General features: G+C 41.9%; 4 protein-coding genes across 5 annotated transcripts in view; 1 reads left to right on the plus strand and 3 right to left on the minus strand.

The window, feature by feature from the left end:
• Window positions 1–9163, plus strand: LOC131879839 (GRIP and coiled-coil domain-containing protein 2-like). 2 transcript variants are annotated; one of them, XM_059226289.1, is made up of 12 exons: window positions 355–496; window positions 829–950; window positions 1092–1290; window positions 1696–4996; window positions 5058–5264; window positions 5347–5570; window positions 5648–5873; window positions 5943–6061; window positions 6129–6376; window positions 8452–8702; window positions 8778–8886; window positions 8952–9163. In XM_059226289.1, exons 2-12 carry the CDS (start codon window positions 917–919, stop codon window positions 9017–9019), a joined length of 4986 nt encoding a protein of 1661 aa, XP_059082272.1. In that variant the 5' UTR covers window positions 355–496; window positions 829–916; the 3' UTR covers window positions 9020–9163. The 2 variants fall into 2 exon arrangements, with proteins under 2 accessions (XP_059082271.1, XP_059082272.1); XM_059226288.1 differs by lacking the exon at window positions 829–950 and having other exon boundaries at window positions 1–496.
• Window positions 6369–7596, minus strand: LOC131879842 (uncharacterized). The gene is made up of 4 exons (XM_059226293.1): window positions 7275–7596; window positions 7042–7207; window positions 6799–6975; window positions 6369–6626 (listed from the first exon to the last, which is right to left on the minus strand). Exons 1-4 carry the CDS (start codon window positions 7374–7376, stop codon window positions 6403–6405), a joined length of 669 nt encoding a protein of 222 aa, XP_059082276.1. The 5' UTR covers window positions 7377–7596; the 3' UTR covers window positions 6369–6402.
• The window catches only part of LOC131879840 (uncharacterized), a 26148-nt gene continuing 21026 nt past the window's right edge, over window positions 9157–14278 (minus strand). Inside the window, exons 2-3 of the mRNA XM_059226290.1 lie at window positions 12519–12846; window positions 9157–11327 (exon numbers count right to left, since the gene is read on the minus strand). Of these exons, the coding sequence (XP_059082273.1) occupies window positions 10570–11327; window positions 12519–12846 (1086 nt within the window). The 3' untranslated portion in view covers window positions 9157–10569. The remainder of the gene's footprint in view (window positions 11328–12518; window positions 12847–14278) is intronic.
• Window positions 13040–14278, minus strand: part of LOC131879841 (hexokinase type 2-like) — a 2616-nt gene continuing 1377 nt past the window's right edge. The window contains exon 2 of the mRNA XM_059226292.1: window positions 13040–14209. Within this exon, the coding sequence (XP_059082275.1) occupies window positions 13283–14209 (927 nt within the window). The 3' untranslated portion in view covers window positions 13040–13282. The remainder of the gene's footprint in view (window positions 14210–14278) is intronic.

The raw sequence follows: 14278 nt of genomic DNA on the forward strand, positions 1-14278 counted from the left end.
CAAATAATCCAAGATGAATTGAAAACAGTCATGATTGATCCCGGTTTCCGTTCATTAACCGTCACATTGCATCCTATTCGATTATGATGGTTCATATATCCACCCACAACTATCAAATGCGTCTGTTCCTCAACATCCGAAACACAACATTGGACAGTTTCTATATTCAAATTCGGGGTAACTTCTCCACTCTGGTTGTTCATTTTGGTCACCCTGCCAGCAAGTCAATAGATCGACCTGGAAATAGTGACGTACACAAAAAAAGCGAAACAGGAACACATCCCAATGCAGTGATTGAAACGGATTACATTTAAGAATAAGTCGATAGGGGTGCTCATGTCAGAAGAAGGAGGAGGGGCCGGAGGCATGACCTCCCCGCCCAATGGGCCCACCTCAGGCTCCAAGAAGCCCATGGCCGAGATGGACCGTGATGAGTTGGTGACCAAATGTAAAAGTCTACTTCAAATCGCTCAAAAGGCCAAGGCTGCTAAAGATGGTGAGGCTTGAATCACTTGATCCTGATATTGTGGAGACTACAAATGATAGGGAGAGAATCTGAGTCTGAATGCCATGGCCAACTCATTTTTGTCCAACTAGGTACATGTCATGTCCGATGACGACTTAGCTTAAAAAGGACTTTTGAATCAACGTCATTGTTGTTAAGTTCAATTTTGTCCAAAATATGTAAGGGAAAAAATCCTTTTACTATGGAAAGCTCTCTCCCAATTATATTTTGGCACTCCGTGACGATTTTTCTACCATTTTCACTCTCACAATTTAATGGGTTATGGGAGCAGTTGTTGATGTTTGTTTTATTACCAAATTTAGGCCCGAGAAGTCTCTATTCCTTAGTTTAGCCACTGCCCTTCCTACCCCATAAAGCCTTGCTCCATAGACTTCTCTTTCCACTACAACCATGATTCTTCATCTGGCTTTTTTCCTTCGCCAATGTGAGTAATAATTCAAGGGGTTTGGGGGTTTTTGAAACTAACATTTTACGTAATCACGGGTGTGAATACTTCGTCTAACACTGTGACTTGCACCGAAGCGACCAAATCCCTCCCTCCGTATTAAATGTTTTTTTGTTCCAGATGCGGCTAAAAAGCTGGAGAAAGAGGAGGAAAAGACCGTGGTTTTGGAAGAGATGGTTCAAGCGTTGACCGAGCAAAAACTATCGTTTGTTCAGGCTAACGATCTGATAAGAAAACAAAGTGAAAAGGCTCAAGTTGAACTCAAAGAAGCATTAGCAGCCAAAGATAACCTAGAAACCGAGGTGGCAGGGAAAGACAGGTAAACTTTGAACTTTTATGATATAAGGTGCTTCAAAAGAAGCGGTATTGCAAACAAGTCATGTAGTTTGTACCTCTTCAATTAGATTGTGAGATTCACAAAAAATGTGACGCTCAAAACGCAGCTCAACAAGAACCAATTCATAAATAAAATTATTTTATTTGCACTAAATCTTCAGGCTAAAAATTGAAGGGTGAGTTTGTGTCACAAACTGTCTTCTTTTCAAAATGACCCTTGAAGAAGCAGCGTCTTGAAAAAATGAGCATTGCACTGATGTTTTTTCTTGGACTTTTTTTAGGTATAGCCGATAATTTTTGTTCTTATGGAGACAGATTCAAGTGATCCATTTCTTAATGTATTTCAAAGTTTTTCTTTTTACCCAATGTATCATTTTCTAAATAACAGGCAAATACACCGGATTACGGGCGAGAACGAAGAGCTTCTGAAGCAAATGGATGATTTCGAAGGACAACTGAAGGCACAAGTGGCTACCTCCCATGATGCACTACAACAAATTAATACCTTGAAGAGTGAAGTTGATCATTTAAAGCGTGATAATGCTCAATTGAAAATGGAACATGACGATTTTGAAGACCTGAAAAAGGAGCACGAGGAGATGAAGGAGAAGTTCCTGGCCCAAGCTATTGAGGTACCCAATCCCAACCAAGATCAAAAATATCAAGAGCTAAACAAAGTGATAGAGGAATTGAAATTGAGCCAAAATTCATCCATGGAAGAAATTGAGAACCTGAAACGAGAGCTGAACGAAGAGAGTAAGGACAACCTGAAGTTGCAGGCAGACTTACAGGAGTCCTCGCAAAAGCTTGATCATTATAAATCAGAGACTGAGGAAAAACTTGCATCTTCCCTGAATGAAATCAGCACTCTTCAATCAAAACTGGAATCGATTCAGATCAAAGACCAAGAGTTGGAGGGACAGAATGAAGAACTGAAACAAGCCAAGAAAGAAATCCAAGAATTAAAGGCTGAAGTCGAAAGTAATGTCGTAAAATTGGAGACTGTGACAATCAGTTTGGCAGAGAAAGAAGCAGAAGCAATCAAAATGACAAACCTGTTGATTGAAATGGACGGCACAAAAGCCAAGGCTGAATCTGCAGAGCAGAGTCTTCAAGAGTTCAAAGTAAAATTGGAGGAGAGCGAAAACATGATAAAAAAAATGAATGAGAAACTGAACTTAGAAGCAATGGAAACTGCTCAAGCCCAAAGAGAAGTCGATGCAAGTAACCACGAAAAAGAAATGAAGACTCTGGAGAAAAAGAAAGATGCAGAAATTGAGGAGTTTAAGAAGGACGTGAAACAAAGCAAGAACCGGATTGAAGAGTTGGAAAACGTTTTGGCACGATATGAACGTGATTTGCAAGAAATGAAGCAAAACCAGGAGAAATCTGAATCAATGCATCAATTTGATCAAGATCGTCAAAGTGAAATAGAAGAATGTAATAGCAAAATTTTCAATCTCCAGAAGCAGCTGGACCAACGCATTGAAGAGAATAAACAACTTCAGGAAAAGCTTCATGGAAAGCAAAGTACCATTGAAGACTTGGAGGCTGCTAAACAAGAACTCTCTGATGAGTTGAAGTTCAAGAGGGCTCTTCAAGATGATTTAGATGCAAAGCAAGACTCCATCAATGAGCTAAAAGCCGAGGTATTTAAGGTGAATGAAGCCAAGACAAATGAATTACAGAGTTTGGCCGAAGATTTAGAGCGTTCCAAGAGCAAGGTCAAAACCCTTGAAGACAGCGTGGAATTGCGTGAATCCACAATTCACAATCTCAGGGAAGAAATGAAATTTTTTGAGTCACTTCAAACTGAAAAAGAGACCTTGTCAGAAACAAACGAGTATTTGAAATGGGAACTCAATGCCAAGTCAGAACAGACCCTGGAATTACAACAAAAAACTCAATACCAAATAACCGAACTTCGGACTCAAGTTGAAGAATTGTCTCGTCTAGTATTGGACAAGGCTGAACAAATCAAGGTGCTTTCAGAAGACAAAGAAAAGTTAGAGAAAGACCTCTACGAAGTGAATGAAAAGGAAATAGAAGAGAATCACGAACTCAAGACCTTGGAGGAGAAATTTCAGAATGAGCAAAAGATCCATCAAGAGGCTATTCAATCTCTCCAAGAAGAGTGCTTTCGGACTAAAAAAGACCTTGAAGCTGCTGCCGAAAAGGCTTGTGCCGAAAGGCTCAAAATTATTCAAGAAAAGGATGCCCTAATCGAAAGCATTACCAGAGATAGTGAAGAAGTGTCCAAAAATGAACAAATGATGAGTGATTTAACCCACCAAATTGAATCTCTTCAACTGGCGCAAGCAACTAATAACAAGGAAATCGAGTCCAAGGATCAGGAGATCGCTATTTTACGAAACCAGCTGCAAGACGCAAACGACAAGGTCTTGACATTGACGGAGAACCTGAGGAATTCTTTGAAAAGTATTCAGGAAATGGCAATTGAATTCGAAAAGTTTAAACATGATGCTAGCAATATGCTAACGAAAGGCCAAGAGGAAATGATCACTTTTACAAGCAACAAGGAAATGGAGTTTGTGACTTTGAAGCAATCATTGGTCAAAGAACTGTCCAAAGCTGAATCAAGAAACACGGATTTAATTGACGAGATGAACCAAATGAATATGGAAATCAAGAAGAGAGGCGAGAAACTGTCTGTGGTCGAGATCCAATGTGAGTCAATGCAACAAGAAATTGACGCCAAGTCCAAAGATCTATATGAATCTAAGAAGATCATTCAAGATCTAAACGAAAAAATTACCGATCTGAATCCTCACAAGGCTCAAAGTGATGTTGAGGAGACGGTGGCCTCTTTAACCAAAGAAGTAGAGGCACTCAGAGTATCAAAGGCGTCCCTGGAGGGGAAGGTTAAGGCCATGAACCAAAAGATTGCGCAAGAAGAGGTTCAAAGTGAGGCAATGAGCACCAGTACCGTTTCGAAAGTGGAAGAGCATAGTCGCATGGCAGATGTGGAGAATTCATTCGAGGAGCGGTACTCTAAACTCAAGATCCTTGCCATAAAGCTGAAGAGAAAGAGTTTGGAACAAGAAAACAAGATCCAAGAACTTACTAGTGGTGCTAAAGGTGGTGCTGAGAAGGAAAGAATTGCCAGTTTGACGCAAAACTACGCCAAACTTCAAGAACAGAACGATGAACAAGGGGACTTGATTGATGAACAAAAATCCACCATTTTTACGCTCAGGAAAGATGTGGAAAGGTCCACAAATGAAATCACAGAGCTGAAGGATAAGATTGAAACACTGGAGGCCACTTTGGAGACCACCAAGAGTCAAAAAGAGGCCCTGTTCATTGATTTGGAACAAGTGAAGAGTGATTTGACACTCAAACAGGAGTTGGTTAAATCTCTGGAGGCAAGTCTAAAGGACTTGACCGAAAAGCATGACGTATTATTTACAGCCAACGAGCGATTGAATACTAATTTGGCCAAGTTCTCCAGCGACGATAAAAGAACAGATCTTTTGGATATGGAGCTAGAAACAGCCGAAAGGCGTATTGAGGAGTTGACTGAGTTGTCTCAAGGTCTTGAAGCCAAGATACAGGAGATGGAACAAGATAAAGAAAGAGAAGGTGAATTAAAGAAAAATCGCGACACTTTGGTTCAAGATTTAGAAACCTCATTGCAAAAGGAAACAGAACGTGCTGATGAGTTCAAGGTAAAAATACAAAAAAAGTATGACCATATGGTATGGGCTTCATGATCTGATCATATTTCAGAGCAAGCTGAGTGAAGCGAGGCTCACCATCTCAAGGGTGGAGATAACCATGTCCGAAGTGAGGGGTGAAAATCTGTGTCTCCAGCAAAGGGTGGATGACTTGGCCTCAACCAATGAGAAAATCAACAACCAATTGTCCGACCTAAGTGGTAATGCAGCTTCAAACTCACAAGCTTTGACCAAGAGGAACGAAGCCCTTCAAAAAATGGTAATTGCATTGAAGGAATCTTGAATTTCAACTAAATATCTGATCGAGGTGATTATTATTGTTATTATTATTATTTCAACAGGTAAACATTCTGGAGGGCGAAATTGACCGTAAAAAGACAAGTTTGGCTGAGGCAGAAGATAAAATTGCCACGCTCACCAAGGATTACGAGAGCTATAAGGTTCGAGCAGCCAGTGTTCTTCGACAATCCAAGGAGTCCGAAAGTCAAATGGGCAATAAGAGCCAAGAGGTTCTCTCCTTAGAACGCCTGGTCCAATCTTTGAATGAAAAGATCAATGAGCTTAGGTGCGAACATCATGATTGTTTTTGGCTACGGACGTGTACATAGCACCGTTTATTTATAATCCAATTTTCATTTGCAGTAAGAAGATAGCAACGTCAGAAATGGAGGGACAGCACATTCAAGAAGATCATGATCGACTCATGGAGCGGCATTCTGGCTTGCTCCAGGAAATGGCAGCCAAAGAACTGGCGTATCGGCATAAGCACGAACAGTTGATCATTCTGGCCAATCAAAGCGAAAAGGCGAAGCAGGATCTAGAAATCAAGGTGCAAAACCAAGTGGAGGCGTTGAAACAAACTCTTAGAGTGAGGCTTGATCAGAGTGGAAATGTTCAATCCCCTAGGCCTTTACCAACCTTCTTTTGATTATTTCAGTCCCAGATAGAAGATCTTCAGGGTATTCATGCTACCGAGATCGGTAAATTCCAAAAGCAAATCGATGAATTAGAGAACCAAAACATATTACTGGAGATGGCCTTAAACAAGGCCAAGGCGTAAGCGTTGTTCGAATTTTGTATCTCTTTTGCCCTCATTGAACCAATCTTTCTTTTTCATCGACAGGACATCAAACACGCCAATTCAAGCAAGCGTGATCCGTCAAAACTCCGAGATGCCGCAAGTTCACATGAAAACTGGACAAAAGCTGCATGTGAATCTTTTAGAACGAGAAGCTGCCGAAGGATCGGAAACTGAAGTGCACCGTCGGTCTTCGGCTTCGCCTCGAAATACATTTGATGGACGCAGCGGTCCAACTGGACCTCAATCTCCCATTCCATTGGATCAATTACTCTCTCAGGCCGATGAAGAAGGTGAGCAAAGTTTATTTCTCTGGACATCACTCTGTCTGATAATAGCGATCTCCATAATCTCCTAAACCGGGAACAATAAAGCAGTTCTGGTCTAACTTGGTGTCGATCGCTCCGGTAATGATCTTGATTTCTGGGAAGTGCTCGTTCAAAGTGTTCAAGCCTTCTGGTGCGCAAATTAAATTGAGGAACATTATGTTCTTTGGTTCCACTCCATTTTCCACTAATACTCTAATAGCCATCGTCGCTGATCCTAGAAAAAGAACCATATTTCTATTTAGTCAAAGGAGATAATCAAAAGATGGCATGAATGTGTACATGTGAACAGACAAATTGGCCATTCTGACCAAATTGACTAAGCATTCTGTCCAAGTATGCACTCGGAATGTCTTCTCTCCAGGACTCAAGGTAAATTTCAACGGTACCTGCTGTGGCTAACATGGGGTCCACTAGCATCACGGTGCATTCAGATATGTTCTTGGGTAGTTTCTTGTAGTATAGGATGGGGATTTTGTCCTTATGTTTCTCATCACGTTGGATTAGAATCTTGCCTATGGCCACCCCAGGCTCCAGTTGACGGACGGCCTCCTGAAGTATATCACCTTTGCAGGAACATCAAAGATATTATTCCTCAGTAAGGAAAATGTTTATCTGAGAATGCCACTCACCAGATCTTACAATGGACACCACGCAAAGTTTATCTTTCTCGACGTCAATTGGGCCAGTGACTGTGCCACAAGGTGTCTCAATCTCAGCATCGAGCACATGGGGCAACCTACAAATGGCCTCTTCAGCGAGGATTCTCATCAGTCGATCGGCATATATCACATAATCCTGAAATGTCAACGACAGCTACTGTAATTCTACAGTGTACATATGATCAAAGCAATTGCTCACTTACTCGTCCTTTTGTGTTTTTGTTGCGCACTTTCATTAGCAAATACTGCACAGAGCGTGATTGGATTACAGTAACGTTCTTAAAGGAATGCCCATTCGTCTCCATTTTCAAATGTCAAGTACACCTTGTATGCATGCACTGTACTTCTATTTATCGCGGAGATCAGCTGACGACTGAGTGGAGAAGTATGCGTGGGACCTATTGTCATCTTGATTGCACGTGTGCTCGAAAATGTTGTACTGTTATCGGGATTCCGCAACATATTCTCTTGAAACAGGTTTCCTAGGCGAGACGTTCGATTACACATGAATATACAGAGTTCGTGTATCATCGGGAGGGGGCAATAGCCGTGGATGACAATCAATCGTAGCCTTGCTTTGGGCTCAGCCAACTGCTACTGTCATACTTTGCAGACGTAACTAGACGAAATAGGTCAGAGAAGATATTTCACCATCTCATTCAATGACCTCTTCAGCATTGATAGGCTACACGAAAACATCCGTACATCTTTACACTCACTTTCGTCATTTCCCTACATTTTTATGTGCATTTTTGCCAAATCTATGTTCATTACTCGGACCAGCCCTAGTCTTCTTTGCTACGAAGATTCAAGGCGAAAATGTCTTTGATAGGTTATCAGTTTTCAAAAATTTAATCTGTCTGCTTTGATCCCATTAGAAATTGTAATTGAATATTCCATTACCAATAATAAATGAAAAAACTTAACAGATTTCAGACATGCATTTCTTTCTTAACAAGGAATAAACTTTAAAAGCTATTTTTGGGCTTATGGCTTGATGTTCCTGTTCAATGATGGAAAGTGTATTGAATTGCTTTTGGAAATTAAATGAATTGGTGGAAAAAAGAGAGGAGACGTTGTGCAGTGGTTGGTGCGGCTTCCTGGCAAGAGAGAGGTCCCCGGTTCGTTTCTCCTCGTCAACCTTTTTCGATAGGATGTGTTTAGCTGTTAAACACGTCCACACAAATGGAGAACCACAGCCTGTTACAAAACTATGACTGAAAGTTGTTTGATTATGTGTAAAAAATAACAATGACGTTTGGCTGCTCTGGCCGGACGAGTGGATCATTCCCTCGTCCTAACACTCAACACTGCGAATTACTTGATCAAATGAAATTCGAAGACTGTCTAAAACACGAAGTTTTGTTCGATATATTGCAGAATCATCCTATAACAATGGTCGAGCTTTATCATTGAGTAATGCAGATGTCGGCAATTTAGAATCTCGAATTGCCAGTGCTGAAAAACGTGTAAAACACATGGCCTCGTTATTGAGTGAAAGCGAGGCCGAAAATGCCAGATTGGTCCAGATGTCCGAAGTGCTCAAGGAGGAGATCCGACGATACCAACGATCCGAGGAGAGGAAAAAACATATTGAAAATCTTGAATATGTCAAGAATGTTATATTGAAGGTATGGGTGATCGACCTCTTTCGTGTGTACTAAAGCCTTTGTTGTAATGTACTGATGTCTTCTTCTTCTTCTTAGTTCATCACCCTTCCTGGAAATGAGGAGAAAATTCGTCTTGTTCCAGTCCTAACCACCATCTTAAAATTGTCTCCCAAGGAGATTGAAACCTTACAGAAAACTATTCAAGGTAGGGCCTGACGGTTCAATCTTGCCCTCCAAGCACCGCAGTTTCATCTTCATTTCCTCTTTCAGCGGAAATTGATGAATCCTCGCCTCAAGAAGTGGGTTGGTCAACTTACTTAGGTTTATGGTCGCAATGATGATGATAATGATGAGAGGCAATGCTTCCAACAGGGTATTTCTGAATTCTGTGATACATTTTAATGGCGTTTTTTTGGTGAAGCATTTTAGAGGTTGTTTGCTGTTATTCGTGTGTTGTTTCAATAAAGAGCATCTCTTACCATTGTGTTGACTTTTTATTTATTTCAAATATAGATACTTGCGCACATGTTAAGGAATGAGAAAGAAGGACAATACATATAATCATAAAACATCATGTCGTGTGTAGGATGGCTGAAAAAGTGTATCACACGACCGATTGACAAAGAAAGTTAGTAGGTTGGGGTATCTTTTTAAAAGGGGATGATAGTTACCATGCAAGAATGTTCGAATTGCTAATTGATTAGTTCACTTCTTGTAGAAAAGGTGGATAATCTAGAATATCCACTCTCTTTCAGATGGGGAAAACTGATTTTAGTGTTTTTATTCAAAAATGACAAATTTAGGGAGTGGAAATGCTAAACCAAAACTTCGAGATATAAAGAGAGAGCGAGAGAGATAGAGAGATAGACAACATTGGATAGCAGAATTGGTTCAGGTGAAAATCATATTTGGTTTTGGTTATTGGTGATGCGCAATAAATGGAAATGAATGTTTTCTCTTGGTTTCACAGAGACTTCGTGTCTCTTTCCATGGTCTTTTTTTCTCGTGGCTGGAGAAACAAACCTGAATGCTTACTTATACTACTGTGTATTCCTGTCTTCAGAATTTAAAACTTCTGGGTGCGCCAATCGTCCAGAGGAATTTTGGTGCTCTTTCTAAATTTTTTGAAGTATCACCGAAATGGTACATGAATTAATGATAGCGATGATAGTATTCATTCTAATGATGATGATCATAATAATGATAATGATAATAATAATTGCAATAATAGAAGTGGTAGTAGTAGTAGTAGTAGTAGTAGTAATAGTAGTAGTAGTAGTAGTAGTAGTAGTAGTAGTAGTAGTAGTAGTAGTAGTAGTAGTAGTAGTAGTAGTCCCGATAGTAATAGTGGTCGTAGAATTGGTAGTTTTTGTCTTAGTAATTGGAGTTATAGTAGTCGTAGCAGTGGGAGTTATGGTACTCGTAGCAGTGGGAGTTTTAGTTGTAATAATTGTAGTTGTAGTTGTATTGGTAATAGTAGTAGCAGTAGTAGTCGTGGGTGTAGATATTGTTGTTGCTGTAATAGTGGTAGTCGTAGTAGTAATATTAATAATAATAATGATAATAATAATTTCCTCTATCATATATATATATATATATAAAGAGAGTCGTTCTTCATGGTTTTGTGCATCCGTTTATAGGTTTTTAGGGGAAGATGAGAAATATCCCTTGGGACAAAGAGCTCAAACAGCTTTGTTTTGCCCAGGAACTCATTCTTACGTTAGATTCGAGCTTAATTATCCTTTGTCATCGCTCGCCTTCCCAATTGTAGTTGTGTGTTAATTGATGGGTTCAAACTAGAGGTTGGTTTAGTCTGTGGATGGTGGGGGCTGGTTTTGGGCTGGGGGTTGCTTTTGTGGTAGTTGCTTGTCATTTGCACTTATTTTGTTCACATAGTTCTCAATCTTCCACTCGTGTTGCCCAGCCAGAGGATCAAGGCCACTAGGGCCCACACACAACCTCGGCCGGGGCTTGAAGTTCTATTTTGTCCACTGGTGTTCACACCGTAGTGGCCGGCGGAGTCGGTGGCGAAAATGGACAGCCCGAACCGACCCATGAAGTTACTCCACCACCGCGACAGCGAGGCAAACAACAGGTCGCCTTCGTCCTCATCATCAAAGTAGGTATCTGTGGCGCCAAAGATTGAGGTGTTCGAGAGGGTATGGTGCCAAGCCTCCCACTCGTCCAGAGCAACGGAAGTGATATTGAGGCTCAAGGACGGGGGAGAAAATATGATATCACAGCGCATTTCATCATCACGCCCAGACAGCAAGGTTATAGATTCCTCGAGGTCAAGGTCATCCGAACTGAAGGTGGAGGATTCCAGGGTGTCCGAAGAGTAGGAGTAGGAGGAGGAGGAGGAGGAGGAGGAGGCTGGATGGGAATGGCTAGGCCCGCCTAGACCATGTGCCCGGTCCGGTTGGCCCGAGTCCAAATTCGAGGTTGTCGAGGAGGTGTATCGTTTGGACCTTCTCCGGTCACGGATCGAGTCCGGCTCAACACAGAAGGGGCGCGTGGGATCTTCTGCCTCAAAGGAAAGCCACGCCCCTGGAGGGGGCTCATCCACAGCCTTGTAGCAGCAAAGAGGGAGTGTTGCCTCGGCCTCGTCTCCCATTGGGTTGATTATCACATTTGGAATTGCTTCGTCTGCAAAGGAAAATATATAGTTGAAACGAAGGTTAGTGAACATTCTTCTCGTCCTTTCCACTTTAGCTTTTGCTTTGGAACAAAAAATATTGAGATATTCAACTAGAACCAACTTATTTACCAACGTATTCTTTTGTCAAGTCTAACTTTCGATACTGCAGCTTTTGTTCCCGGACACATTTTTCTCACACAGTATTTACATCAAGAATTCTGCAAAGTATCCTTGATTTACCCATAGTCCTAGCCGCCAAACGTTTGTTCAAACGTTGCGTTTCTCAGAGCTAATGCCATGGCTGTTAGTTCCTACTTACGTAGTTCACTTGCTATTTATGTCTCACACAAAATGTGGGTTAACTTATTGCACAGAAAACATCTGGGTTTGTTGTGGACCAAACTTAAAGAATTTGACCTGTATCATTTGGTTCGTGTTTCCATCTTCCATTATTACCACGTTGCTTTCTTTCCGCGTTTGCAGCCATGAGAAGGACGTAAGCCCCCCTGGCCCAAAGGCCTTGACAAATTCAGACATGAATCCCTCAGTTCTTTTCCTTTCTTGACACATTCAAGCGAAAGACGTTAAGCCCAAAAGAATGAAGGAGTTATGTTGTTCTCCATCGTTCCAAATGGGTCATCATCCATCAGTCAGCTATACGACAAGTACAAGCTTACGAAGCCATTGCTTCTCATTCTTTTCCATGCCCATCTCATTTGCCTGCGAGATCCAGGGAGCGTCCATTCACGAGGGAAATTGACGACGCTCCATTGTGTGCCACAAGAGAACTTCCAGCTGTCAAGCTAAGGCCTTAGTTTTGACCTTGAGATACATGTGTACTTAAAAGGAGGAATAGCCCGCCAGGGTCTTGAACTGTAACGTCAACTAAAATAATCAGGAAAATGGATTTGTTCTCAGAGGAACTCGTGAGCGGGTGGATTGATTTTCCACTTTGTGGACAACTCAATATCAAACCACTTGCACGTGCGATGTCTTTTCCAAAGATAGTTTTCCTTAATTTAGTTATAGGAAGAGCAGGATTCTTGGCCAAAATAAACCCAGTTTTTTGCAGTTTTTCGTAAAAGCGTAGTAATCTGATGAATGATACGTCGTTAAACAGAAATATTACTTGTTCAAATCAGCAACAATAGGCCGATGGACCAAGTTATTCTCAGAAACATGGCGAATGGTGGCCCTACCTTTACAGATAAAGGACGGATTTCCGGCTGCTTTGTCATCCTCAAGCCCTTTGATGAAGAATGGGCATTTCCGTTCCACCTCTCGACAAATCGAGCCACACCCATTAAGTGGAACAGCCTCAGGACGTCGTTCACTTTGGGCCTCTCCTCCGCCGTCTGAGGATTCACTACCACTTCGAGAGTCTTCGGGACCATCACCGGACCCGAAAGAAGTATGGCTATCATTGAAGCTGCTGGACTTTTGGGTTGTGGAGGGCCGTTCATCACCAATGGATGGAGTGAGGTATAAAGGTAGATGAGTGGAACAAGTCCAATAGGCATAGGCGGCCTGAAATAGAAACAAGTGATAAAATCTCAGCCGTGATAACATTAGGGGCGAATACGAATTGGAGTTGATGTGGTGAATGCAACAGTTGTTCCGAACTTGGCAATTGGACAAATCTTGTAGCGACGTCATTCATGGCATTTGGGAATGATCTTTTAAAAAACGAAAACAAGGACCAATGAAATGAAACTGTTAGTAATGGTGAACTTATGTGATGTATTTCGGTATGTGCAATGATAAACATCGAATTGTCAAAGCTGGTTATGCCAAGTAATACGTTACAGCTCACGAAGACATGTCAACGACCATAAATTTTACATGGACTGTTTTATTGTTGGATAATTGAATGACTGTCCACATGTAAGCTTGGTGACTCGGCAAAACAATCAAAATGCAGACTCAATCCTGAAGTTGAACTATGGAACAATAGAATAGCAATTTATTCCTCATCTTTTTGCTGTCTTTGTTGCTCCTGATTTGTCAAAACAGCCGCAACAAGAGCGGCTCCACGACCAGAACCATCGGTAGAGAGCATCAGATCGAATTTGTAATCAATGCCCATCAATTGACTGATTCTAGATCGCATGATATTTGGGAAGTGCGGATGATACCTGAAGACGGATCCATCGATGGCCACCACCACGTCATGATAATCCATCTTCTTCAAAAGAGCCGTGATTCCGGCTGAGGCCATGAATCCAGCTCGGCGTGAAACCAGCTCACAAATGTAACGCATGGCAGACATATCCTCATCACTGGGGTCCTTGATTCCCAACTCATCGAGAACTTTTTTAGCTCGGGTGAAATCTCCCACCATGTCAGACTCGATTTCAGACACATATTTGGTCAGGAACTGGCCCCATTCAAATAGTTTGTCCGTGTCCTTTTCCTGGAAGATGAGCCCTTCCCAGATCATATCCACTAAAACTTGGCGAGTCAGCTCGCCCATGTACATGCCCGAGATCATTTTCTCAAAAGTTTGCTTGCCAGGATTGAGCGAGCCTTCATCAACGGCCTCGTCCCATTTCGTGCGAATGAAATCTAACTCGGTGTTGTCACCAAAACCTCCCCATTCCGTGTTCACGATGACATGTCTGGGTTCGCCCGAGTCGCCGTCCCAAAGCTCCACGTTCTCAATATTCTCCAAATAGCAGGCGTTGGTGCCTGTGCCAACGATGAGGCCAATTCGGCATTTGGGTTCCTTCCATGCGCACGACATCAGACAGCCAGTGGTATCATTCAAGATGGCGCAAACTTCGATGTTGTGCTCGCCAACTCTTTTCAGAGCCTCCTGAAGGAGACGGACCACGTCTTCGCCCTCCACTCCGGAACACTTGAAACCCTTGGTCCAAGTGGTGAGACGGCCCTTGATTTCAATATGAAAGAAGAGACCAGCTGTATAAATCTGAAGTCAGCATCTTAAAGGGGATCGACC

The sequence above is a fragment of the Tigriopus californicus genome, chromosome 4 (assembly GCF_007210705.1).
Source record: "Tigriopus californicus strain San Diego chromosome 4, Tcal_SD_v2.1, whole genome shotgun sequence".
NCBI lineage: Eukaryota > Metazoa > Arthropoda > Copepoda > Harpacticoida > Harpacticidae > Tigriopus > Tigriopus californicus.

Excerpts from the sequence above, each read along its gene's own strand:
- LOC131879839 (XM_059226288.1), top strand. The coding sequence starts at position 337 with ATGTCAGAAGAAGGAGGAGGGGCCGGAGGCATGACCTCCCCGCCCAAT. Across the intron at positions 1,291-1,695 it reads GAGGTGGCAGGGAAAGACAG|GCAAATACACCGGATTACGG; the intron begins GTAAACTTTGAA and ends TCTAAATAACAG. Across the intron at positions 5,265-5,346 it reads ACGAAGCCCTTCAAAAAATG|GTAAACATTCTGGAGGGCGA; the intron begins GTAATTGCATTG and ends TTATTTCAACAG.
- LOC131879842 (XM_059226293.1), bottom strand. The coding sequence starts at position 7,376 with ATGGAGACGAATGGGCATTCCTTTAAGAACGTTACTGTAATCCAATCA. Across the intron at positions 7,208-7,274 it reads ACAAAAACACAAAAGGACGA|GATTATGTGATATATGCCGA; the intron begins GTAAGTGAGCAA and ends TTGACATTTCAG. Across the intron at positions 6,976-7,041 it reads GGTGTCCATTGTAAGATCTG|GTGATATACTTCAGGAGGCC; the intron begins GTGAGTGGCATT and ends GTTCCTGCAAAG.